Source organism: Cyprinodon tularosa, unplaced genomic scaffold, assembly GCF_016077235.1.
Source record: "Cyprinodon tularosa strain WSP-4 unplaced genomic scaffold, ASM1607723v1 ctg19, whole genome shotgun sequence".
NCBI classification, from domain to species: Eukaryota; Metazoa; Chordata; class Actinopteri; order Cyprinodontiformes; family Cyprinodontidae; genus Cyprinodon; species Cyprinodon tularosa.
Window position 1 is genome coordinate 2,873,412 of NW_024038678.1, and position 22,502 is coordinate 2,895,913.

The 22,502-nt window shown below is 39.1% G+C and overlaps 1 protein-coding gene across 1 annotated transcript in view; it reads left to right on the forward strand.

Annotated features, from left to right (window-relative positions):
* The window catches only part of si:dkey-151g10.3 (serine/threonine-protein kinase WNK3), a 47,476-nt gene extending 26,533 nt beyond the window's left edge, over positions 1–20,943 (forward strand). The window contains exons 4-25 of the mRNA XM_038283141.1: positions 465–685; positions 2,249–2,406; positions 2,562–2,650; positions 2,732–2,951; positions 3,142–3,469; positions 3,690–3,808; positions 3,916–4,116; positions 4,612–7,865; positions 10,137–10,313; positions 10,470–10,605; positions 10,700–10,816; positions 10,902–11,003; positions 11,480–11,519; positions 11,893–12,048; positions 12,141–13,936; positions 14,108–14,354; positions 17,350–17,426; positions 17,506–17,825; positions 17,912–18,147; positions 18,237–18,275; positions 18,778–18,935; positions 19,951–20,943. Of these exons, the coding sequence (XP_038139069.1) occupies positions 465–685; positions 2,249–2,406; positions 2,562–2,650; positions 2,732–2,951; positions 3,142–3,469; positions 3,690–3,808; positions 3,916–4,116; positions 4,612–7,865; positions 10,137–10,313; positions 10,470–10,605; positions 10,700–10,816; positions 10,902–11,003; positions 11,480–11,519; positions 11,893–12,048; positions 12,141–13,936; positions 14,108–14,354; positions 17,350–17,426; positions 17,506–17,825; positions 17,912–18,147; positions 18,237–18,275; positions 18,778–18,935; positions 19,951–20,280 (8,521 nt within the window). The 3' untranslated portion in view covers positions 20,281–20,943. The remainder of the gene's footprint in view (positions 1–464; positions 686–2,248; positions 2,407–2,561; positions 2,651–2,731; positions 2,952–3,141; positions 3,470–3,689; positions 3,809–3,915; positions 4,117–4,611; positions 7,866–10,136; positions 10,314–10,469; positions 10,606–10,699; positions 10,817–10,901; positions 11,004–11,479; positions 11,520–11,892; positions 12,049–12,140; positions 13,937–14,107; positions 14,355–17,349; positions 17,427–17,505; positions 17,826–17,911; positions 18,148–18,236; positions 18,276–18,777; positions 18,936–19,950) is intronic.
* Positions 20,944–22,502: the final 1,559 nt, after the last annotated feature.

Consider the following 22,502-nt stretch of genomic DNA (forward strand, 5'->3'; position numbering starts at 1 on the left):
AGGGCGGCCGAGAATACCTTTGTTCAACCTGAAATGACTCATTTAATCATCCAAAACGTTATGGAACACATTAATTAACTGAAAAATGTTGCATAGTGTCCCTTTAAAGTGATCACAGTAACCATGACCTACCTGTAGCTGTTACACCTTTTAAGCAAGATTAAAGGAGCTCTACCAATAGAGCTTTTAAGCACACAGTTATCACTCAAGTACAACATGATTGTTGTCTCATTGGAGGCTTTCTTTGGCAATGAAAACAGCTTATAGAGGTTTTAGTAATTAAGGCCATTTTAATCATATTTTTTAACAGCGAAGTAGTTTTAACCCATCTACAATTAATCTCTGCATAAAGTAAGTGTACTATGAATTATGCCAAAGATATTAAAAATACATTTCTACTTCTATAGTTGTATTCATTGTGCTCTGTATTCTTGGTATTGACACCATATATATTCTGTGCACAGCTACCTTAAGCGCTTCAAGGTGATGAAACCCAAAGTCCTCAGAAGTTGGTGCAGACAAATTCTGAAAGGCCTTCACTTCCTTCACACCAGGACTCCACCGATTGTCCACCGAGACCTCAAGTGTGACAACATTTTCATAACAGGCCCCACAGGATCAGTTAAAATAGGTGACCTGGGACTTGCTACCCTTATGAGGACCTCATATGCAAAAAGTGTCATAGGTAAGATGTACACACTGATCGGAAACATGACTACTGACGGTAATTATCTTTTCATCTTGGCACGTGGTTGTAGCTGGAACACATTAGGGGATTCAGTGAATACTGTGTCCTCAAAGTCAATGCGTTAAAAAAGGAAAAAGGCAAAGATTTGGATTTAGATGTATTTAAAAAGAACCTTATGTGATGGTGGATAATTGGGTCAGAGTGAATAATTGTGCTGTTTTTTTCATTATGCAGTTATCAGTATCTTTTAAAAGTTATAAGGAAAAATAACATCAGCGTGTTTGTCCATCTATTAACAGACCCGAGTTAGTGGCATATCAGATGTTTATAAAGTGAGCTTCTTAGGAGTGAAAGTGGTGACAGCCAATGGCACAAGAAAAGACAGCGGGCCAATCTGTAGCTTGTGGATGGTCTAAAGTTAGGGAAGAAGGCTTCAGTTTGATCTGCGGTTTTCCGCTTGGTCCTAGTGCTCAACGAATGTCTGTGTACTGTAGCGTAATACTGTTTTTGGACAGTAACAACTGCAGGGGACCGAACAAAATTACGTCCTTGGCAGGGAATATTTGAAAACATTCATTATTTTTCTTAAAAAGATAGGGCTGCGGTTGGTCTAGCTCTGTAAGGACCCACATGCAAAATAAACCAAGATTTTATCAACCAAAAAGATAAAAAGAAAATCTCATAATCAACATTTACATGAATGAATAGTGTGAGTATCTGTGCTGTGCACCTGCACTACTTCTTTGCGAGTGAGAGCGGGAAGACAGGGTCAAAGACAAAGGTCACAAAAGAGGAACAAACCCAAAGCAGCTGCATTCAATGATATATGGATAAAACATCCCCTTGCTGGGGATTTAGGAAAAGGTCGGTGTTTCATTAACACAGTGAATGATGATAACAAAGCAAAAACGACATAGTGAATCTAAATAATATTTTGTTTTGTTCCTGATTTGCCAAGTTTAGATGCATTAATAGGGGCTTATTCAGAAGAGCTCAAATTTGTAGATTTGTAACTTTATTTGATTTTGTATTTGTTTCAGTACTTATAAACTTTCCACGTAACATATTTATGTTATTTTTTATTCTAATTGAAAAGAATGACATGTCTGAGCATTAACTGTGCAAGTTAAGGAAATTAAATTATTTTTGGAGAATAATCAACACATTTTACCCCAGGTGTGTTCATGGTATCAAAAAATGGCTAAGGGGGTAAGCAACTCAAAAAAGGTTGAGAAGCACTGATTAGAGAATGAACGGGAAAGATTACTTCTCGTTCCAGCACTTAAACAACTTTAACAATTTAAAGATCCCAGTTAGCAGGGAAGGTGGTATATATCCGGGCAAAATCTCAAAAATAGAATGACATTAAAAGTTTGCACAATGTTAATTTTAGTAATAACTAGTTTGATGGCAATCTTCGTTGGCTATTGTATTCCAAACATATCAACTTTTTATAACAGTTCCTCTGGACGACCACGACTGGAGACCAATGATTGATTGCACTTCCTGTTTTTCTTTGTAGCCAATTTTACATTTAAAGCTGCTTTCTTGCTTTGCCAGGAACCCCAGAGTTCATGGCCCCAGAGATGTATGAGGAGCACTATGATGAATCTGTCGATGTTTATGCCTTTGGGATGTGTATGCTAGAGATGGCTACTTCCGAATATCCCTACTCGGAATGCCAAAATGCTGCTCAGATCTATCGCAAAGTCACAAGTGTAAGTGTCTGTAAAGGAAATACACCTGATCACTCCTAATAACAAAGAAATATTTCTATGTTATAACCTGTTAATATAGCCAAGATATTGGAGCACAAAGAACGTCTTAAAACACCTTGTTTAAAATATTTTATTTATTTGCCATTTTTATGCAGGGTATTAAACCAGCCAGCTTTGATAAAGTAAATGACCCAGAAATCAAGGAGATTATTGAGGGCTGCATTCGTCAGAACAAATGCCAGAGGTAAAACAATTTTTGTTTTATGTCTTTAATCCATCATGGAAATGTATTTGTCACAGTCTTGTTTTCGTTTCGCCCTTACAGACTCTCAATCAGAGACCTCCTGAATCATGCATTCTTTGCAGAAGATACAGGAGTCAGAGTGGAACTGGCAGAAGAAGACACAGGCACACAGGACTGCCTGGCTCTCCGGATTTGGGTTGAAGACCCCAAAAAGCTGAAGGGGAAACACAAGGACAATGAAGCCATTGAGTTCACCTATGACCTGGAGAATGACAGCGCTGAGGAAGTTGCTTTAGAAATGGTAAGACATATGAACATACTAAAAGCAATGACCAGTGGGTTAAATAAATTCAACCAAAACCTGATTTTGCAAAATTCGTGTAATTGTCATAAAGGAAACCAGACTTTCAAAACTAATAAACTACTTTCCGGAAGGCTAGAACCACCCTAAGTAGTTATGTCTTTTTGTCTTCCCATTTTACTTTTCACAGGTGAAGTCAGGCTTCTTCCATGAGAGTGATGCAAAAGTAGTGGGAAAATCCATCCGAGACCGAGTGAATCTAATCAAAAAGTCAAGAGAGCGTCGGCAGCAGCAGCTTTTTCATCAAGGCTTTGATGACAGGAGAGATTCTACCATCTCCTCTTATGTCTTCTCTTTTCCTTCATGCCCTTCGTCACTAATGGTTGGAACAGCTGGACAAACAGGAGGTGCAGAAAGTGGAGCTGGAGGAGTGGTTCAGGAGTCAGAGGAGCTCCCTGAAGTTGATCAGCATGTCAGACAGCAACATATGCTTGGTGTGACAACCCTTAGCTTGCCAGGTAGAGCTAATCAAAAACTTGCTTCCTGCACTACATTGCTAAAGCATTTATGCTCTTGTATTGTGTTGAAGGGGAACTGAATAGCTTGACAAAATGTAAACAATTCAGGATAATTGAAAGAAGGAGCTGTATTGGCTAAAAATATATATTTTAAAATGTGTTTTAAGACTAGATAAAGCATTTTTCACCAAGTTTTTTATTGCTTTTTTATTTATTTTAGAAACTGGAAGTGTTGGGTCTGCCAGCTGTGAATCCTATGCAAGTGGACAGAGCCAGGCACTCTCTCTACAAGGGGAACCCTACTCCCACTCTCAGATAACTCCTCAACCTTTGATATCTGTAGGTTTATGCTTAAGCCTATTCATGATAGACATCTGTTTCATATAAAATCTGTATATTGATTGTGAAGTGAAGAATTGGTGCTTACACATCTTCTTGTGGTACAGAACTCTGGCGCATTCACTGAAACTCCCAAACTGGGCCCTGGCGAGACTGGAGGTGTTCCAAATCTGCCGGTATCTCAGAGTGTTAGTTTGTCCAATGTTTGCATCCCCAATATCGAAGGGGGACCTGTTGGCCAGGTGTTTCTTCAACCTACTGCCGTTGTTCCACAGATATCTCAGAGTGTAGCGCAACAACACTTTCAGGTGAAAAAAGTTTACATCTTTTACAAATATAAACAACTTTTACAAAGGGACAAAGCCTTAAATTCTATTGCTAATTTAAGTAAAGAAATTTTTATATAACTCTGTTCAGATGGACTATTTCCTTGATTAATTATTAAATAACAAACCCAGTGGGCTCATAACTGAGATTGGCATTCCTTGTAGCAATAAACAGAGCTTCCCACAGGATGTTATTAAGTAAAGATACTAAAATGCAAGAAGGTTAAGACACTTACAGGTTTGTAATGTAAAAATGGGTCCTTAAAATTCATGCTTTGGTTTTCTGAAGCGTAATTGTAGTGTATGATCTAAACTCCTTATCTTGTATAAAATGCTGTGGGAAACACTGTTCTTTAAAGTTAAATGTCTGTTTATTTTCCCTGTCATGGCTAATTCCTAACCCAATTTCTGTACCGCTTTCTCTCCCCTCCCTTTCTTATATTCTACTCAAATCCTTCTTACTTCATTGTCACTTAGCAGTCACAAACATTTCCATCAGATGCATTCCAAACGGTCACTGCTCCTGTGTCCATGGCTCCCTCACAGTCAAACATACATGCAGTTTCTCCACAAGCTCCCATTAATGTTTTTCCTTCATCCATGTCAGTTAGCGACCCTACTGGACTTGCAGGGACCATTGTGCCCCACACTCTGCCAACTCAGCTACCTGTTGCTCTCATGCAGCAGAGTGACATTACTCCCCACTCTGCTCCTCAGCAAACACAGCATGTTGTTAGTCCACACCAGTCCATTACTCCACAACAAGCAGACATGGTCCACCAGACTGCTACTCATCAGCAGCAACCACATCAGCTCGCACTGGCTGAACAGCAACAGACTATTGCAACTCAGCTGTTGCCAGAAAAGCATCATCATAGCCTTACAGCTGCAACAGTCCAGTCTGAGCAGCAGATTACTCTAAATCCCCCACTCCAGTCAACTTCTCAACAGCAAGTGATGATCACACAAACAAATGTGGAGACGCAAGCTTTGTTATTGCCACTGCCAGGGGAGCAAGCTCAGGCCTATGAACTGCAACCGACAGGAGAAACTTGCGAGCAAACTTTCAGAAAATCACAACAACTACAGCAACAGCTTCAGCAACAGCAAACACTATTACAACAGCAACAGCAGTTACTTCAGCATCAACACCTGCTACTCCTTGAAAGACACCCAATATATGCGCATAAGGTTGATCAGCAGCAACAAATAGCTCTGATTCAGCAACAGGAGCACCAGACACAACTCCAACAGCAGACAGCAATACAACACAAGCAATTGTTGGATCAGCATCTTGCTCCTGGGTTTTCAACATTTGAACAGCAAAATCAAGGTTATCTCCATCAAGGACAACCTACACAGACACAAATGCAACAACAGCCACAGATTCCCTCACAGCAACAGCAGAAACATCAGTTATATCAGCAAACAGGACAACAGCAGGAAGGAATATTGCAAACAGGACTAGAGGCACAAGAACGAACTGGACAACAGCAACAAAACACTATACTGCAGCAACAATCTCAGCAGACGCAACAGCAAAGCATATTCAAGCACATGGAACAACAACAAGCATTCATGCAACAGCATTTGCAAAAGCAGATCATCTTAAAGCAGTCCCAGCTGCAACAGGCAGCTCAGCTGCAGCAGCAAGAATTAAAACAAGTACAACTTGAACAAAGCTTAGAGTATCTGCAGCAAGCTCTGTTGCAGAAGAAGCTTGAAAATCATCTTCAGCAAGTTGCCTTAGACAGACAAAATGCAGTCCTTCAGCAACAGGCCCAAATGAAACATCAAGAACAGCAAGCTCCCACCACTCAGCATCTACAGCAAGCTGAAAAACAAGAATCTGTGCCTATACCTCAAAGTAGCAACACCTCGCAAATGGAGACACAACCTGCTAATGTGCAGGAGGTGTCTACTCCACAACTTATAACTCTTCAGGCTGCACAACAGTCAGCCAGACATGAAACTATGGAGAAGCAGCAGGAGGTACAACTTATCCAACAACAGCAGCAAGCTGTTGGTGCTGAGCCACAACAACACACCTCTATCAAATCTCAACTTTTAGTGGGTGTTCCTGTGAGCATCGAGGGACTCCAACCACAAATTCAAGTCCCAGTGACCATCCAGACTAAACCTATTCCTCTCCCGACAGCTTCAGTGTTCTTGGGTCAGCAAGGACAAAGTTCCTTTCACACCCCGAATCAGAACCAAATTCCAACCCAGTTTTTAGTCCCGTCTTTGCCCCAAGCCCCACCAGCTACAACTGCAGTCAGTGTATCTACCCCAACAGCCATGATCCAGGGACAAACGCAATTGCAGACCCAGCAAATTCCATTACAGGCTAGTTATCCTGGACCTGTAACTCCCACACAGGCTGAGGTAGCTGCTCAGTCATTAATCCAGAATCAGCCTCAACACACAACTATTGTACAGCCCCAGGTTGCACATGGTCAAGTCCCAAACATCAATATTCAGATGATGGGCCAACAAAACCAAGCCACTAATCAACATTCTAATGCAATTGCCTCTCTCCCAAGTCCAAAACAACAAGAAACTTATGCTCAGCAAAGTACTTCACAGCAAGGTTTCAGACAGACCCCTGTCCAACAAGAAACAAAAGGCCAACTGCTTTGTCAGGGGCATCCCAACCCTGGATTTATGAGTCCACAGCACGCCTCACAACCTCTCCCCCAAGCCATGCCATCTTTGCAGCACAATATGACCCATATTTCACAACATCAGGTGCTTCAGCAACCACTAGTGCAGTATCAGCAGATGATTCTGTCTCCAGGCTCAACTGAGATTGCTGTGACAACTACTGAGAGTCTTGCTCCATCGGTTGACCCTGCTAGCCACCCTGTTTCTCATCTTCCAGTGCAAACTGGACAAGGGGTAGTTCCAGGACAAACAGCACTATATCCAGTTCCTGCAGCCCAGCAGAAGTTCCTCGGAAGCTCTGTGGACTCTTTCATCATTCAGTCATTAATGCCTCAGTCTGTTGAGCAGTTACAAAATCATCCTCAAGTTCCTGAACCCCAAGGAAATTCTACAACACAGCTTCAGTTAACTGCACAGCTAATCCAAACTGCAACCCAGCAACCATCTCCTCTAGAGCAACATTTGACAACACTTGACAAAAGTCAGTTTCCTCCTCAGTATCCCCCTACTTCACATCAGACTATACAGATTCCTGCACAGTCAGGTTCCAGTAATGTTTCTTTGCTTCAGTCACCCAACGCATCCCTCCCACTTTATAGCCACTTAGAGGCAGAGGCTCCTCCATCTCAACAGCACCATGCCAAACATCTGCTGCCAGCTCACACTTATACACAAACCTGCATTGAGCCCCAGACATACTATCAAACACAGACACAGGTTCAAACACAAAGTCATTCTCACACTCAGCCAGACCACCAGAAACCTATGTCTGAAGAATCTTTTTTGTGTCATGCTATGTGTCCTCCACAACAACTTCCCCTCAGCCCCTCGTGCCTCTCCACCACACTACCCTCTGTACCATCCCAACAACCCGTCCCAGCTGCAGAGCTTCCCACATCTTCAACAGTAGCTCAGGTATCTTTACCTGGCCAGCCATCCTTTGTTCCCACCTCTCCTCAACCTGTCTCTGCTATACAATCGCTTGACTCTAATGCTCCTAAACTACCCCAAGCCTCGCTGCAAGATTGTGATATTTCCCTGCCGGCCATCGCTCAGGTACATGAAATACAAAACTAGATTTATCTAATGGTTAAGATTGCCTCCTACTGAATTTTGTGTTTAAAAGTAACTTTACATCTTTGATACATACTGACATTCTCATTCCTGAAGCAAAAATTCCTAAATCAGTTTACAGTGTGGGTCAAATTTATTTTTAGCCTCCTTGAACTGTAAGAACTAAATGTCGGAAAACTTAATAAACATATACAAAATACGTTGATCAGATTATATTCTTATTGCTTATACTTATATTTTTATTGATTATACTACCTGAAATAGGTTTAAGCTACTTTTATACTAATCACTATTGTGGAGATGCCCTATCCATATTTAGTTGCAGGATGCTTGATATAAAATCCACCCTTGATATTATTTGCGCAGGGTTTTTAGTAAAAGCTGTTTTTCAAGATATTTTATTTAGTTTGGCACCTTTATGGAGAATTTAGTTCTGCCCAATTATGTTTTTAAATCTTCTTACCTGGATTTAGGAAATAGTTAATTGCTTAACCCTTTAAAGTTTTCCACAGTGAGTTTATAAACAAAATAATAATTTCCTCTATAGTAAGCAGTCAGCCCAAGATCATTGTTTATGGTGAATTTTCTTACACTAACAAACTTTCGTTTTGTCATCAAAAAACATTTTTTGGGGCTCTGTTCTTTAAATGTTTTATTACCTATAGGAAAAATGTAGTTGTTTGGGAATGTTTTTACTATTAGTACAGGGCTAGTGTGATTTTCTTGCAATTAGTTATGTAATTTCTGTCTTTTCAGTTCAGAATGGGACTTTGTGTTGTTTAAAGTTGGTTGAAGTTAGTAGTGGAACACAGCTCCCCTTGTCCCTTTAGTTCAAGTTTATCAATCTGCTATGTACTGAGACGCTTTTTCATCCATTTAAATCAGTATTTTATTGATGGGAGCTAATTAAGTTCCCACTCAAGTATCCCAACAGTTTTGTTCCAGAAATATTTGGTGAATGCTCATTTGTTCTTTATTTATTGAATAAACACCAAAACAAGTGTAAGGATATATTATGATATAGGGTGACCAAACGTCCGTATTTCCCGGGACATATCCGTACTTCACGTCCTGTCCGGGGCGTCCCGGGTTTTTTTTAGAAAGTGAGGAAATGTCCTGATTTCACTGCGCACAACGCTCCGTGTGACGTAATCCCTGAGCCGCGTCAGTGCGGGCAGCCCTGCTCTTAATCAGAGGCTCTATTCGAAAACCTAGGACGCATCCTCCAAGGACACGGTCTACCTAGACTGGATCCTTCGAAGTTCTTGAAAATAAGGAGGCCGGAAGAGTTTTGGCTGTAAATTCGAACAGGTCCTCCCTTCAGCGGGTTTTACCGCCGTATGCTCTGTTGCTTAGCAACCGTGAAAGTTGACACACAAAGCAGGAAAAGAATGAAAACCGAGGTTTTCAAAACTGTTTGTTTATTTATTTATTTTAAAAAAAGTTAAAGTGAACAAAGACTACACTCACAAGAATCCAGAGTGGAATAAAGGTTCCAACCAGCGGGAGCAGGAACAAATAAAATCAAATGTAATGATAGAAACCTTAGTCAGTTAAATAACCTGCTGCTGTCATTCTGCACATCTCTGATGTTGCTGCTATTTTCAAATATCCAATACTGTAAAAATGTCCATAGCTGCATATTGGTTATTTATTATCCAGTTTTATATTGTTAAAACACTTTACAGAATTTTATTTTTTATATTTTAACTCTTCCCTATTATGTTATTCTTAGACATTTTTCTAAGGTCCTCATTTGTGTGACCATTTTCAATAATCTTTCTGCTGCTGTAAATTTGCCCATTGTGGGACAATAAAGGGATTTTCTATTTTATTCTATAAAAGGGGTAGAAAGATATAAGTAAATCTAAACAATGTATCTACAAAATGTATCTGCAAAATCTCTAATATTCAACAGCAAAAAATACTTAGTTAAGCATATTGTGCAAAACAACAATAAAAAAATGAAACTCCTATCAGATTTATAGTTCCCACTCTGCAGATTGATTAGAACCTGTCCTTAAGTTACAGCCAAAGTCATTTACACAGTAACAGATAAAAACCTAGTAACAAGTAACATTTCCTCTCACCCCCCCCCCCCCCCCCGCAAGGTGTCCTGGTTTTCCTAAATGAAAATATGGTCACCCTATTATGATATATGAAATACACATACACATACAAGAAACTGGTTTACCTCCACCGCTTTCTTGTATGTTCAGAATTCTGTGCTAATGTACTTCTGATGGTTCCACCATTTTTGGCAGGGTTGAACTTTATAACATATTACCAGTAATGATAATAATAATATGTGAATGTTTACCATTATGGCAATTGATCTTTTTGTGTGTGCATATGTGTTTTCCTTATATCCATGTTTTGTCTATGAATACTCTGCAGGATGGTCTATCCCTTGCAAGTGCAGAATGTCATTCTTCAACAGGGTAGGTTTTCTTACAAAACGTTTATTTTCTATTGTGTGAACAACTTTGGCTTTCACTTGTCTTGTCTTTTTGAGTTCTTAATTTTATTTTCCATCTAAAAATGTTGTTAAATTATTCCAAAATGTATTTGATATCCATGTTCATTACTCTCCTCAGGTCTGTTTCAGCAAATGGAGAAGACACTCTACATAATCTGGCAAATGGAAAGACTGAGAAGTCGAAGTCTCAGAAAAAAAATTCCTCTCAGAAGCTTGAGAAAAGTTTGCATCAGTTTCAACTCAGCATGCTCCAAGTGAGAAGGCCAGAAATCATGTTTTAAAACTACTTTGCAGCCTGTACTTCTTCCTAGCACTGTATGATGTTTTTGTCTATTTTAACATTCACAGGTGTCTAGGAAGGGAGACAATCTGGTAGAATGCCAGCTAGAGACACATAGCAACAAGATGGTGACATTTAAATTTGATATTGAAGGAGATGCACCTGAAGACATTGCAGATTACATGGTAAAACTTGCAGTGTTTTGGTGATGTCAATACTCATATTAATAAACCTTATTTTTTGTAACTGCTGTGTGGTTTTCCCTTTTAGGTAGAGGAGGATTTTGTCCTAGATATAGAGAAAGAAAAATTTGTGGAGGAACTGGTATTGATTGTGAAAAAAGCCCAGGAAATTCTTCAGTCCCAAACACAGGTATGTTAATGTTTTAGTCACCATCTTTTTCACTGCTGTGTACCCCCATAAGTAACGCAATGAATTGTAACCCCCACCCCCTTACAGGGGAACAGAAAACCTCGCCTGCTCAGCCAGGCCTACAATTCCCTCTAGCGACCCCCTTTCAGACACATGCACAGGTATCAGGTATTGCAGGCTAACAAAGAACCCAAATTACCCAAATTTCAAAGGGGCGGACCCGTTCGTCCAGTTCAATTTGCATGTCTTCTAAGCCAAAGCAAGGCTTTGTTTTTAGTCCACTTTATGAAGCCTCAAACTCAAAGCTATTCCTGACTATTTCAATTGAAAAAGCTTCCTGGATTGGAAGTGAAACATCTTCAAACTTGGAAACAAAGCCAAGTGGATTGTCTTCTTTTAAGTTTTTTGGAATGACTATTACCTGGATGAATGAGAATCTTTACCAGCATCTATAATTAACTTTTTTCCTCTTTTAGACTGGATCAACTAACCAGTTACAAGTGAGCACTAGCTCTGGTAAGCTTGTTGATTGTCATTAATTTATTTATTTATATATATATATATATATATATATACATATATATATATATACATATATATATATATATATATATATATACACACATATATATATATACACACATATATATATATATATATATATATATATATATATATATATATATATATATATATATATATATATATATATACACATATATATATATATACACATATATATATATATACACATATATATATATATACACATATATATATATATATATATATATATATATATAAAGAGAGAGCGATTTCCTCTTTTAGAGAACGATTGTAAAAAAAAAAAATCTGTTCTCAAAACTAATGAGCTGCTTTTATGGTTTAGTCATGGAGTCAGTCCCCCAGTCGTCCCCAGTGGGTCGCTGGCGGTTCTTTATCAACCAGACCATTCGTCACAGAGACTCCCTGTCTGGCCAGGGTGCAGTCACACCTCCGCCCACTGCTGAGGCAAAAATTCCCCAGTCTCCTCAAAAAGATGAAGGTGAGACAAAATCAGTCTGTGGTAATGATGCGGCTTATTGAACTGACAGAGAAAGTAACAAAAACTAAATGTGTGTTTTCTTTTGGCTTTAGAAACATATTCATCTCAGACTCTTGAGCCAGTCACTGAAAAGGTGTCTTCCCCTCACAACTCCTTTTCATCTGCCTCATCTTCAGCCTTATCTCTCTCTGCCCCTTCAGCCACTATAGCTAAGACCACATCCTATGAAACCATTGCTGCTTTAGATGACCACATTACCAGTTGTCTTCCAACTACAGCAACAACAACTGCTGCTAGCATCCCAAAATTGTCAGATGCTCCTGCTGTTGTGTCTCCTACAGCCACCACCATAGTTTCTAGTAACCAAACCCCTGCAGTCACCAATGTTTTCTCCACTGTACCTCAGAATATAGAAGGTACAATGGGCAATGCATCAAGGCCCTCAGCAGCTGAAACGTCATCAACCTCTATTCACTCCACTCCTCTGGCTCTTGTAACTCAACTTCCCATTGAAGAGCAGCAGGTGTTTACACAAATGACCTGTCTAGTCCCACAACAATCACAGCTGCAAGCAACAGCACAGCCGCAGCACTTAGCAAGTCCATTTGAACAACAGATACAGCAGTTAACACCAAAACAACACATTTCCCAGTACCAGGGCAACCAAGATCAAACTTTGCTGCTGCAAGAACAACCACTGCAACAGGAAGCACAAGTGCAATTACACCTTCCTGAAGATCCTGTGTTTCTTCAGTCGGGCCAAAGAGAGGTGCTGCAAGCATCTACACTTCAGATTCTGCAACCAATGCCCCAATCCCTGCCACCTCAACAGCAGCCTTTACAATACGCCCCTCAGTTACCTCAGGAGCCTCTGTTTCAGCAGCCTACACAGACAGTTTCTGCCCCTCAGGCTCTTATAGTTCCCCAGCAGCAAGAGCCACAGCATCAACAGGGGACCTTGCAACAGATGATACAGCAGCAGCAAATTATGCAACTTCACCTGCAGCAACAACAGCATCAGCTGTTTGTGGGTGTTGCAGCTCAAGGCCAAATGTTTCCCACTTCCATAAGTCAACAGTTTCTCCAACAGCAGGCACAGCTAAATGTTACAGCTGTACCACAACATCAGATTCCACAACCAAGCCTAGTGCCTGCTGAGCCGGTGCAGCCACAAACGGTGCTTCTACACTCTGAGCTGCAATACGAGAGAGCTAAAACCACAGAGGAATTGCTGTGTGCAAGTCAGAAGCAGGCCTCTTCGCATATATCAGAGTCTGAGGTGTCTGCAGGAGAGACGAGTGTCACAGATGAAACAGGCCACTTTTCTGCCCCTTTTCACCCTTCATCTGACCCCTCTCTGCCCCCTCTCCATCTTGCCTCCACTGAAGCCCACCTACCCAGCCTCTCCTTCACAATGACACCATCCCCAGGTCAACCATCTTCTGTGGCTGAGTCAGACAGCGAAGGTCCCCCGAAAATTGAATTTGGCGATAACCGTATTAAGACTTTGGATGAAAAGCTGAGAAACCTGCTTTATCAGGAGTGCAACAGCGGAGCAATGGTAGCTGGGGCTGCCTCTGTTCCAACATCAGCTGCCTCTATGCCTTTTTACCCACCTGCCACTTCCACAGACACCTCCCGACAAACCACCTCCTCGACCAGCTCTTCTACCACTCCCCGCTCCTCTTCTACCTCCCCTGACCCAGAAAGAGGGGAAGAGGAACATGAAGCTTCTTCAGAAGTGGGCGACGTTGTTCTGTCAGGCCCAGTAGAGGTACAACCTGGCCCCTCTCTCCCCTCTGGTTCTGCCTCATCCACCAAGCCCACCTCTCCCAGTCTTGCTACTGGATCCCAGGACTCATTTGTAAGAGGAGAACCATCCGTACCTGTAAGTAAACACTAAAAGCAATACTAGAATTAGTCGTTCATAATCTATTGTGTAAATGTGATTCATCTTTAAGTGTTTGTGATCACTTGTAATATTTAAATGTTAAAGTAGCTCCATTTTTTTTATGTCTCCCATTCATACTGCCAGTCTTAATTGTCCTAACTGTTTTAGGCTGTACACCCACACTCCGACACCAGTGCCGTCGGAGATGCATCATGGCCTTTAAATCAGCAAGCGATCTCCCTCGAGCATGGACAGCAGCAGCACAATGCAGGAGGTGGATATTTTGGCCTAAACCTGACATGTCCTAGTATCAGAAATCCGGTTAGCAAGAAATCCTGGACTCGAAAGTTCAAAAACTGGGCATGCAAACTGCGCCACTCCGCCAGCTTGTTCAAGAAGCCCAGAGTCCCACAAGGTAGCGTCCTTTTAAGGAACGAGAGAGCACGAGAAAGAGAGAATGGGTGTTGGGGCATGAACCTAGAGCTAACATCTATTACTAATATCAACAGCAAAAATAACTCTTAACGAATAAGAAATAGTGAAAATGTAATATCTCAAGATCAATTTGTCTTTCTCCTTTATGCTTAAAGTTCCCATGTAACATCAGTTTTTACATCACTGCATACATTATTGTTTTTCCTTTTATGTTCAAATTATTTTTGCTATACTTTATTTTGTTTTGCATGGGGCACTCGGAGGGCAGAACAGTGGATTGCAGGAAAGGGTGAATGATTTTTTTTTTGGATCAGGTAGGCATTAAAAACCTGATGCTTTCCAAGTGCAGATGAAGTCTGGAGAAAAGCCCAGCTGTGACTTTCACCCAAGGCCTGTTGTTTCTCATGACATCCTGCTTCATTGCCCCACGCCTCCAGGCTCCGCTGGCAGCTTCCACCTCACCTTCTGACTCAGTGTAGCCAGTGCATCACATAATTATAAGAATGAGATGCTAAGCAGCTAAGCAGTTTCTTGAAAATGAGTCATACCTCTTCACATTTGGTCTCGATACAACAACAAGCTTTCATGTATTTCATTGGGGTTTGATGTGAAAGACCAATGCAAAGATGAAACTTTCTAAAGAGAAATAGGATATACAGAGTTTTCAAGATATCTTAATAATAACTAAAAAAAAAGTTTGCATGCATTCGCAGGGTTGGAAAAAATAACTAAATACACTATTCTCATAGTGATCCTGAGATCACTATGGATCTCAGGAATTTACAGATCCTGAGAGAGAGTCATGCTGTGGGAATAGGTAGCAAAGCCAAGTTAAATGTGAAGGTGAGTGGAGCTAAGTACAGGGCAGTCCTTACAGAAAAAAAAAGTCATAGACTGCAGAAGAAAGAGGACTGGAGTCTGTTTGCTTACAAACAGGGAAACACAGCATAGTGCCAGAACAATATGTTAGAATGTCCCAAAGTCTATAAAAAAAACAATTTACATTAGTTTCTGTAATTAAAAGTTTGAGTACATTTGCAAGTCACTTCATATGTGATAAAATTTTATTTAAAATACATGTGCACTTTATGTGCCTGCAGCATTGAAAATTAAGACTCAAGTTTTTAGATATAAATGTCTTGCAATATATTTTTGTGGTAATACTATGACATAAATAGAATTTTATTTTTAGAGAAAATGTTTAATTTACAGAGCAACCCCATATCCAAAGACAGTTTGGATGTCAAATGTAATTTAAACAGAATTCAGAGATTTGAAGAAAAAATTATTTTTAAAGGACTTTAACCAGAGGCTGATATTTACAAGCAGAAAAAGAAAGAAACAAAAAGTAAAAAGAAAACATCTAGTTAAACATCTTATGAATAATTTCCATTAAGTGACCAAAGGCTGCTTTCACGGTTTTTATTGCTTTTCTCAGTTTTGAACCTTTTATTTACCTTTTACATATATATATATATATTTAGAAACAGGGTTATAGATTGAGTACTTTATCTGGGACCTGACATTTATATCTAGGGTTATGCTCAAAAGCCTTTTGTGTATGTACACTGCACTTTGTTGTTAACATACTCCATCCATCTTGCATGTTTCTGTGTTTATATGTGTGGCCTGTATAGTAGTAGCTTACTGTAGGACCTCAGCTACAAGAGCACATGCATGAGCACCTTTGTTATGTTCCACACCAGTGACTAATAATGGATCGTTATCTGTAAGTAAAACCTGTAACAAACATCAACATTCCGTTTTATCTCCTTACATAATTATTGTAATATGTTTTTGTAACAAATTTAAAATTTTTCTGAAATGTAAAAACCCATGTCTACTTTTTGCTGTAATGCTAATCCCAAGTACGAAGTACATTCACTACACAGTGCCTGCAAGAAATATTGGTACCAGTTATTTATTTTTTTTTTTATTTATTTATTTATTTGGGGGGGGGGGGGGGGTTGTTGTTTTTGTTTTTTTTACATTTAGTCATGTTACAACAACCATCTTCTGTGTATTTTATTTAGATTTAGTCTGACAGACCAACACAAGAAGAAAAAGAAGGCCATTGCTGAGAAAAAGGGTTATATGAAGTTATATTTATGTTTCCTCACAAGCACAGATCTATTTAGTTAAGACCAATACCTTCTGGCCTTTAATCTAAAACACATTTTTTTAGAGAGAACTAAGCCATCACATTAATCTATTAATCCTTCTGATAAAACATTGTGGTTGCAGAATTGGGGTGTGGGAAGGATTTTCTTTAAAAAGCTTCTCAGAGGTTATGCTAAGAGGTAAACAAATTGGCAGAACATTTTTGGTCTTTAACAGCTATAAGCTGGGGACTGTTTTTATTGTTTAGTCTGTAAAAAGTTCTTAAAAAGCCTTTGTTATTTTTCTTTAGTTTCACAATTGTCCAGTAATTTACTGTATGTTGGTTTAAAACATAGGATGCAGGCTATATATACTGAAGTTAGTAGTTGTAATGTGACAGAATGTGAAAATACTTTTGCAAGGCACTTTTAAACTTACAAATATTGTTTTGAATTTGTCTAATTTGGCATTCTTTATTAAAAGAGACCAATTGGGAATCTGAAGGTTTATTGGGTAAACAACATATAGAAATTACATTATTTAAATGCTTTATTAATCGTATTCTTTTGAATGAAAGAAACATTTTACACCAGGTTTTTATTTAATTTTTTTTTGCATCTTTAAAAGTGTAGTTATGTTCTTCATAACCATGTCATATTCCTGGGTTATTTAATAAGATACATAACTCACACAGATATCACAACATGAAAATCAACAATGTTGCCAAGTAGCTAACTTTGTTATGTTTCTTATGTGTGTTTGTGTCTCTTTAATTTTTTCTGCATTGATTTGGTTTGTTCATAATTTTTCATTTATTTCTTTTTGCGTTTTTTGTCTTTTTTGTTTGTTTGTTTTTCACCCTGTCATCTTATCAGAGGAACTTTCATCCAGCCAGGCACTCGAAGTTGATAAGAAGGAGACACAGTTAGGTTCACCTAAAGAACAATTTCAGGTAGGAGTCATGCATCCTGATTTTAGACTCTGCTTTATTTGGTCTGGACCATCAAATATCTACTAATTTATGTTATCAGGTTAATCCAGTTTCCCAGACCTCGCCTCCAAAGGATCCGTTGTCTGGTAGCATTCATAGAAAAGTGGGGCGTTTCTCTGTGATGAAAACAGAAGACAAACAGACTGACAGCTCAACAGTGTCTCCTGATTTGGGAAGAGGCAGGAGAAAACCCCAGGCAAAGGAATGGGACAAAGAAGACGGTAAGATGACCCCATTAAAGAGCCACCATTCTCGTGGTTTTGGACACAGCCACTCCCCACTTGGCAGCAGTGATGATGATGATGAAAGTGAGTTGGGGGATGAAGGGTTAAGAAAAGAACTGCAGAGACTAAGAGAAAAGTAAGTCATTAACAAGGAAATGTGTTAATTGTTTTACTTTCCATTCATTTGATTTTTTTATCATTATTTTGCACATCTCTCTGCAGGCACATCAAAGAGGTTGTCTCCCTTCAGGCCCAGCAGAACAGAGAGCTTCAGGAGCTCTACAGACAGCTTCGTTCTCTCAAAGACCAAAGACAGAGTTTACCTGCCTCTCTTTATGGAACTCCTCCTTTTCCTGCTGCACCACCTGTTGTCTCTCCACGCAGGCCCAGGCTGGCCAAAGCCAAGCTTCGGGCCAGGCCTCACTCTCACATGGACAACAATGGAGTTCCACACTCTGGTTAGGCGACTGTGAGCCACATTTTCCATGGTATTTAAAAAAAGTATAGTTGCTCTCAATGCCTCTTAATGCTTATATGTCTCTTCCAGGGGTTCAGCAGTCAACTAGTTTATTGGGTGGTGAACCAGGTAGGGACCTTTCTGAACTGCCTGACAGAAAAGGTTGATTCAGGTTTTAGTACTGAGTCTCCAGAGTTTATTTAAATTTTTTTTTTCAGGCCTTATTAAGAATAGAAAAAAGGAATGGACTTAGTACAAATATTTTCTTTAATGACCTGCTGCATGTTCAAAGGGTACATCCATCAATCAGTGTTCATCACTCTATCATCCATCTCTTCCTTTACCCTTCCATTCATTATTCTTTTATATATCTGTCATTTATTCATCCAATATAATTCATTCATTCAATTCATCCATCAGTCATTGATTCATTCATCAACTCAAACAGGGCTTTGTTGTTTCATGTATCCATCCATCCATCCATCCATCCATCCATCCATCCATCCATCCATCCGTTTGTCTTTCCATGCAGTATTTTATCATTGTTTTTTTAAAAGAAAAAAATTTAAGAAATCCTAGAGGTAAATCATGTTAGTAAATTGCATCATTAACTGTTTTACTCTCTCCACAGATCTCAGCCCATCTAGAAAAAGCACATTTACAGACCAACTGCACAAGCTCGTTGACAATTGGACAAAGGAGACATTTGGTCCTGCTCCGATCAAACCTTCGCTGAATCAAATCAAGCAGATTCAGCAGGTCCAAGGAGGCTGGAGCCAGTCTGCAGAGGTATGCCTAAACACAATTAAAGACATGATATGAAACCAATACCTATTTTTTGTGTATTAAGATAGATGGAATGCATTTAGAACAATACGTTTTTTTTTTTATTATGTAATTTCATTTATTTTATCTGTGTGTAATGAATCAACAAGTGATTGTGATTTGGAAGGAAACATACATAGATAAGAAACTTTTTAGATATTTTACAAACTTTTTTGCAAGTTATCTGTGAAGATTATCAGTCATCCAGGTCACGCCAAGCTGGAAAAGTTCAATTTAGTCAACTGGATATGAGGTTTTCTAGATGTTTTGCTTTCAAAAGAAGAAGCCTCTTGGATGAAAGGAGAAACATATTCTAGAAAACTTTACATCCAGTTACCTAAACTGAACTTTTAAAATTTTTGGCAACTAAAAAACCTGAAAAGTTTGACAGTCATATGTGGTGATGCTCCTACAGCAAATATTTTTTAGGCCCACCCTTTGCTCCAAATACAGCTGCATTTAATGGATGCCTGCATGGCATTATGCTGCCAAAAAAAAGTGTTTTAGTCTCATCTAATCAGAATTTTTTCTCACATCTGCTTATGTTCTTATGAGCCTTGTAAAAACAGGACTCATTATAGATTTGAAAAAAACACTCAAAGTGTGGGACAAAGTTTATTAACCCTTATCCAGTGTGAAAGTTCTCCATAACTTCATCCCTAACCTTTCTGGTAACTTTCTTATTTTTTATGATACTGTTTGTTCACTGATGTTCAGCTGGATTTATACTGAGATTAAATTAAACATTGTTAAAAGTGTGTCTAGATTTGTAAAAACTGGAAACTAAAACAGTTTATCATTTTCCACCACTTTAAAATTATGTACCTTCTGTTGGTGTGTAATTAAAGGTCTCAATGAATTAATTTATTGTTACAATGTGAAAATACTTGTAGAAGCTGAAATGGATAGTGATTTTTTTTTTTGTAACCTAAACAAACAAAATCTTTTTTCTGTGTTTATTATTTTATAACTGTTACAGGTGATTAGACCAGGTTGGTTTCCAGGAACCCAGCTGAACCCCCAGGCATCCTCTCCTTACGCAGGTGGAGGGACCCTGAACACCCTGCCCTCTCCAGCTCCTACACCTTCACAATCGCACCTGGCTCAAGTACCACAGATGCACCAGTGTTTACACCTCCATCAGCCTCCCCCTATTCACCAGATGACCTATCAGCAGTCCCCTTTGTGCCAACAAATTCCACAGCCTCGATGCAAACCCCCATACAGTCGCAGACACAACCCACCATCCTGCTGCCCCAACCAACACCTCAAAGCCAACCGCTGCTGCCTTCCCAAACCCCCACATTAACGGCGTCCACGACCACATCTATGCTGCATGTCGACGGACCCACCGTAACTACCGACACCACAGGGACCGGGGGTTCATTTTGCTCCTGTTCCTCACCCTCCTCCACTTGTTCCTCATCTTGCTCAACTGCTGCCCTGCCTTCCAGTGCCAAAACTCACCCAACAGCTCCCTCCTCTTCTGTTCCTTTGGAAGAAAAAGTAAAACCAGGAGAATTGAGAGATAAATAAGTACCAATCAATGGTAATAACAAATGAAGCAGAACATAAATCAGATTCATTTGGAGTGACAATCAAGTGCAATGTGTGTGGGGGACCTGTGAGTGAAATAAATGTATGTTTTACAGCTAGGTTGTGGCTAAGAAAATAAATAAATGTGAAAGAAAAAAATAACAGATTAATGAAAAAGTCAGTGGCTGGAGTTACAAATGATTGATCGCTGTCTTTTATGTATGAGTTTACATATGGCTCCAGCGCTTTTAAACATTTGAGAACATATCACACAACGACCTCAGTTGGATAGAGAAAATAAACTATTTTTACTTGCAAACAAACTGCTGGACCTGAAAGCTCTCACAGCTGGGAGAACAAGGACACAAAATTTTATTGTTGCAGTATTTTTGGCTCAGTCAGCCAGCCTACAATAAAACAACTACCACATTTAAAAGTGCAATTAGTTACCATCATCCAAGTTGGTCAGTGTTTATTCTGTTGATTAAGTTGCCTCAAAACCATAAAAAAATATTTGCAGAGATACAGTAATTAAAGATAAATCAATAAATTTAATATTATTCTTTTTACGACCCAGTACATTGTGAAGAAAAAATATACCGCCAATTACACAATTAGGCTTTTCAACATATGTGGCTGCTCTCATCCCCTAATGATGGAGTCTAATATGTAGTGTTGTGCCTGCTACAGCATGTGCTTTTAGTCATTTGTGATATTAATAGTCCAAAATTATATTATACATTGATTCTTTAAAATATTGCCCAGTAAACACCTTTTTTTTTTTAGATTTTGCTTGAGTGGAAACTGCCACTATTGCAGTACACTCATGACCTCAGTGTAGCTTGGAGCCTGTTGTAGCTGATACCAGTTGAGCTCTCCATATCAAGCTTTGCTGGGATAATGCTGAAGAGGAAGATAACGGAAAGCAAAATCAGTAAAAACTGGGGAAACTCTACAGACTTAAGCATTTCAGTGTTGCCTTTGATAATAATTGTATTATTGTGTGCATGGCTGTATATGTTTGAGAAAAGCAGTGAGAGGCTTAATTGTGTCTCACAAGATGAACTGCATCCATTGTTCTTTTCATTGAAAGCAGGATGTCACTCTACGCATTCACTGTGTGGTAATGTTTACTCTGCCTGTCTTCTAGGCTGGCCTCCTTAAGTTACAGAAATGATGAAAAACATTAGGTCTTAATGGTTGTTACTTTGATGTTGAAAATGGTTGAAAACCTGAGTTGCATTGAGTTCTACAATGCCTTGTAAAAGGGTTATTACCATTTGTATTTTTTTTTTCACATGACAACCACAAACATGCTGTATTTTATTAGGATTTTGTGTGTCAGACCAACACACAGAAGTGCATGCTTGTAACGTTTAAGAAATATTAAAAGGTTTATTTGCAATAATATAAAAGTAAGGCATTCATCTAAAGTTATCTGCCTGAGTCAGCCCTTTTTAGAGTAAGTTTAGTACAGCTTTTTGTATGTATAGAGTAGAATTTTGGCCTTTTATCCTTCCCAAATAAAAATAATACTCAAGTTCATTCAAATGTAATTGAAATCTTTTTTGTTGACACCAATTTACGTGTTGCCACAGACGAAGGGCTGCTCCTAACGATTGATCTGGCAAAAAGATTTTTGATTGATCTATTAAGAATTAAATAGCAAAATATATACAGATGAAGGTTTTTCATTTTAAATGGAAAATGCAATATTCCATAATTGGTTTAACCCACTTAATAATTAATCAGTTAATTAGATGATGATTATTTAAGTAATGGATAATAGTATTAATTATTTCAGCCCCACACAGATGCTTGGTTATATATACGGTTGGGGGAATGTTTCCTGTGTCCATTATATGGATTCTGGCAAACTGCAGGAGGATTTTGACTTTTAACAGTTGAATAATCTTGCCACTTCGCCATGAAGAAATTTGTGATGTCCATGTATAATAGGAGACTGGGATTTTGCATGACATAACCCTGCTGTGT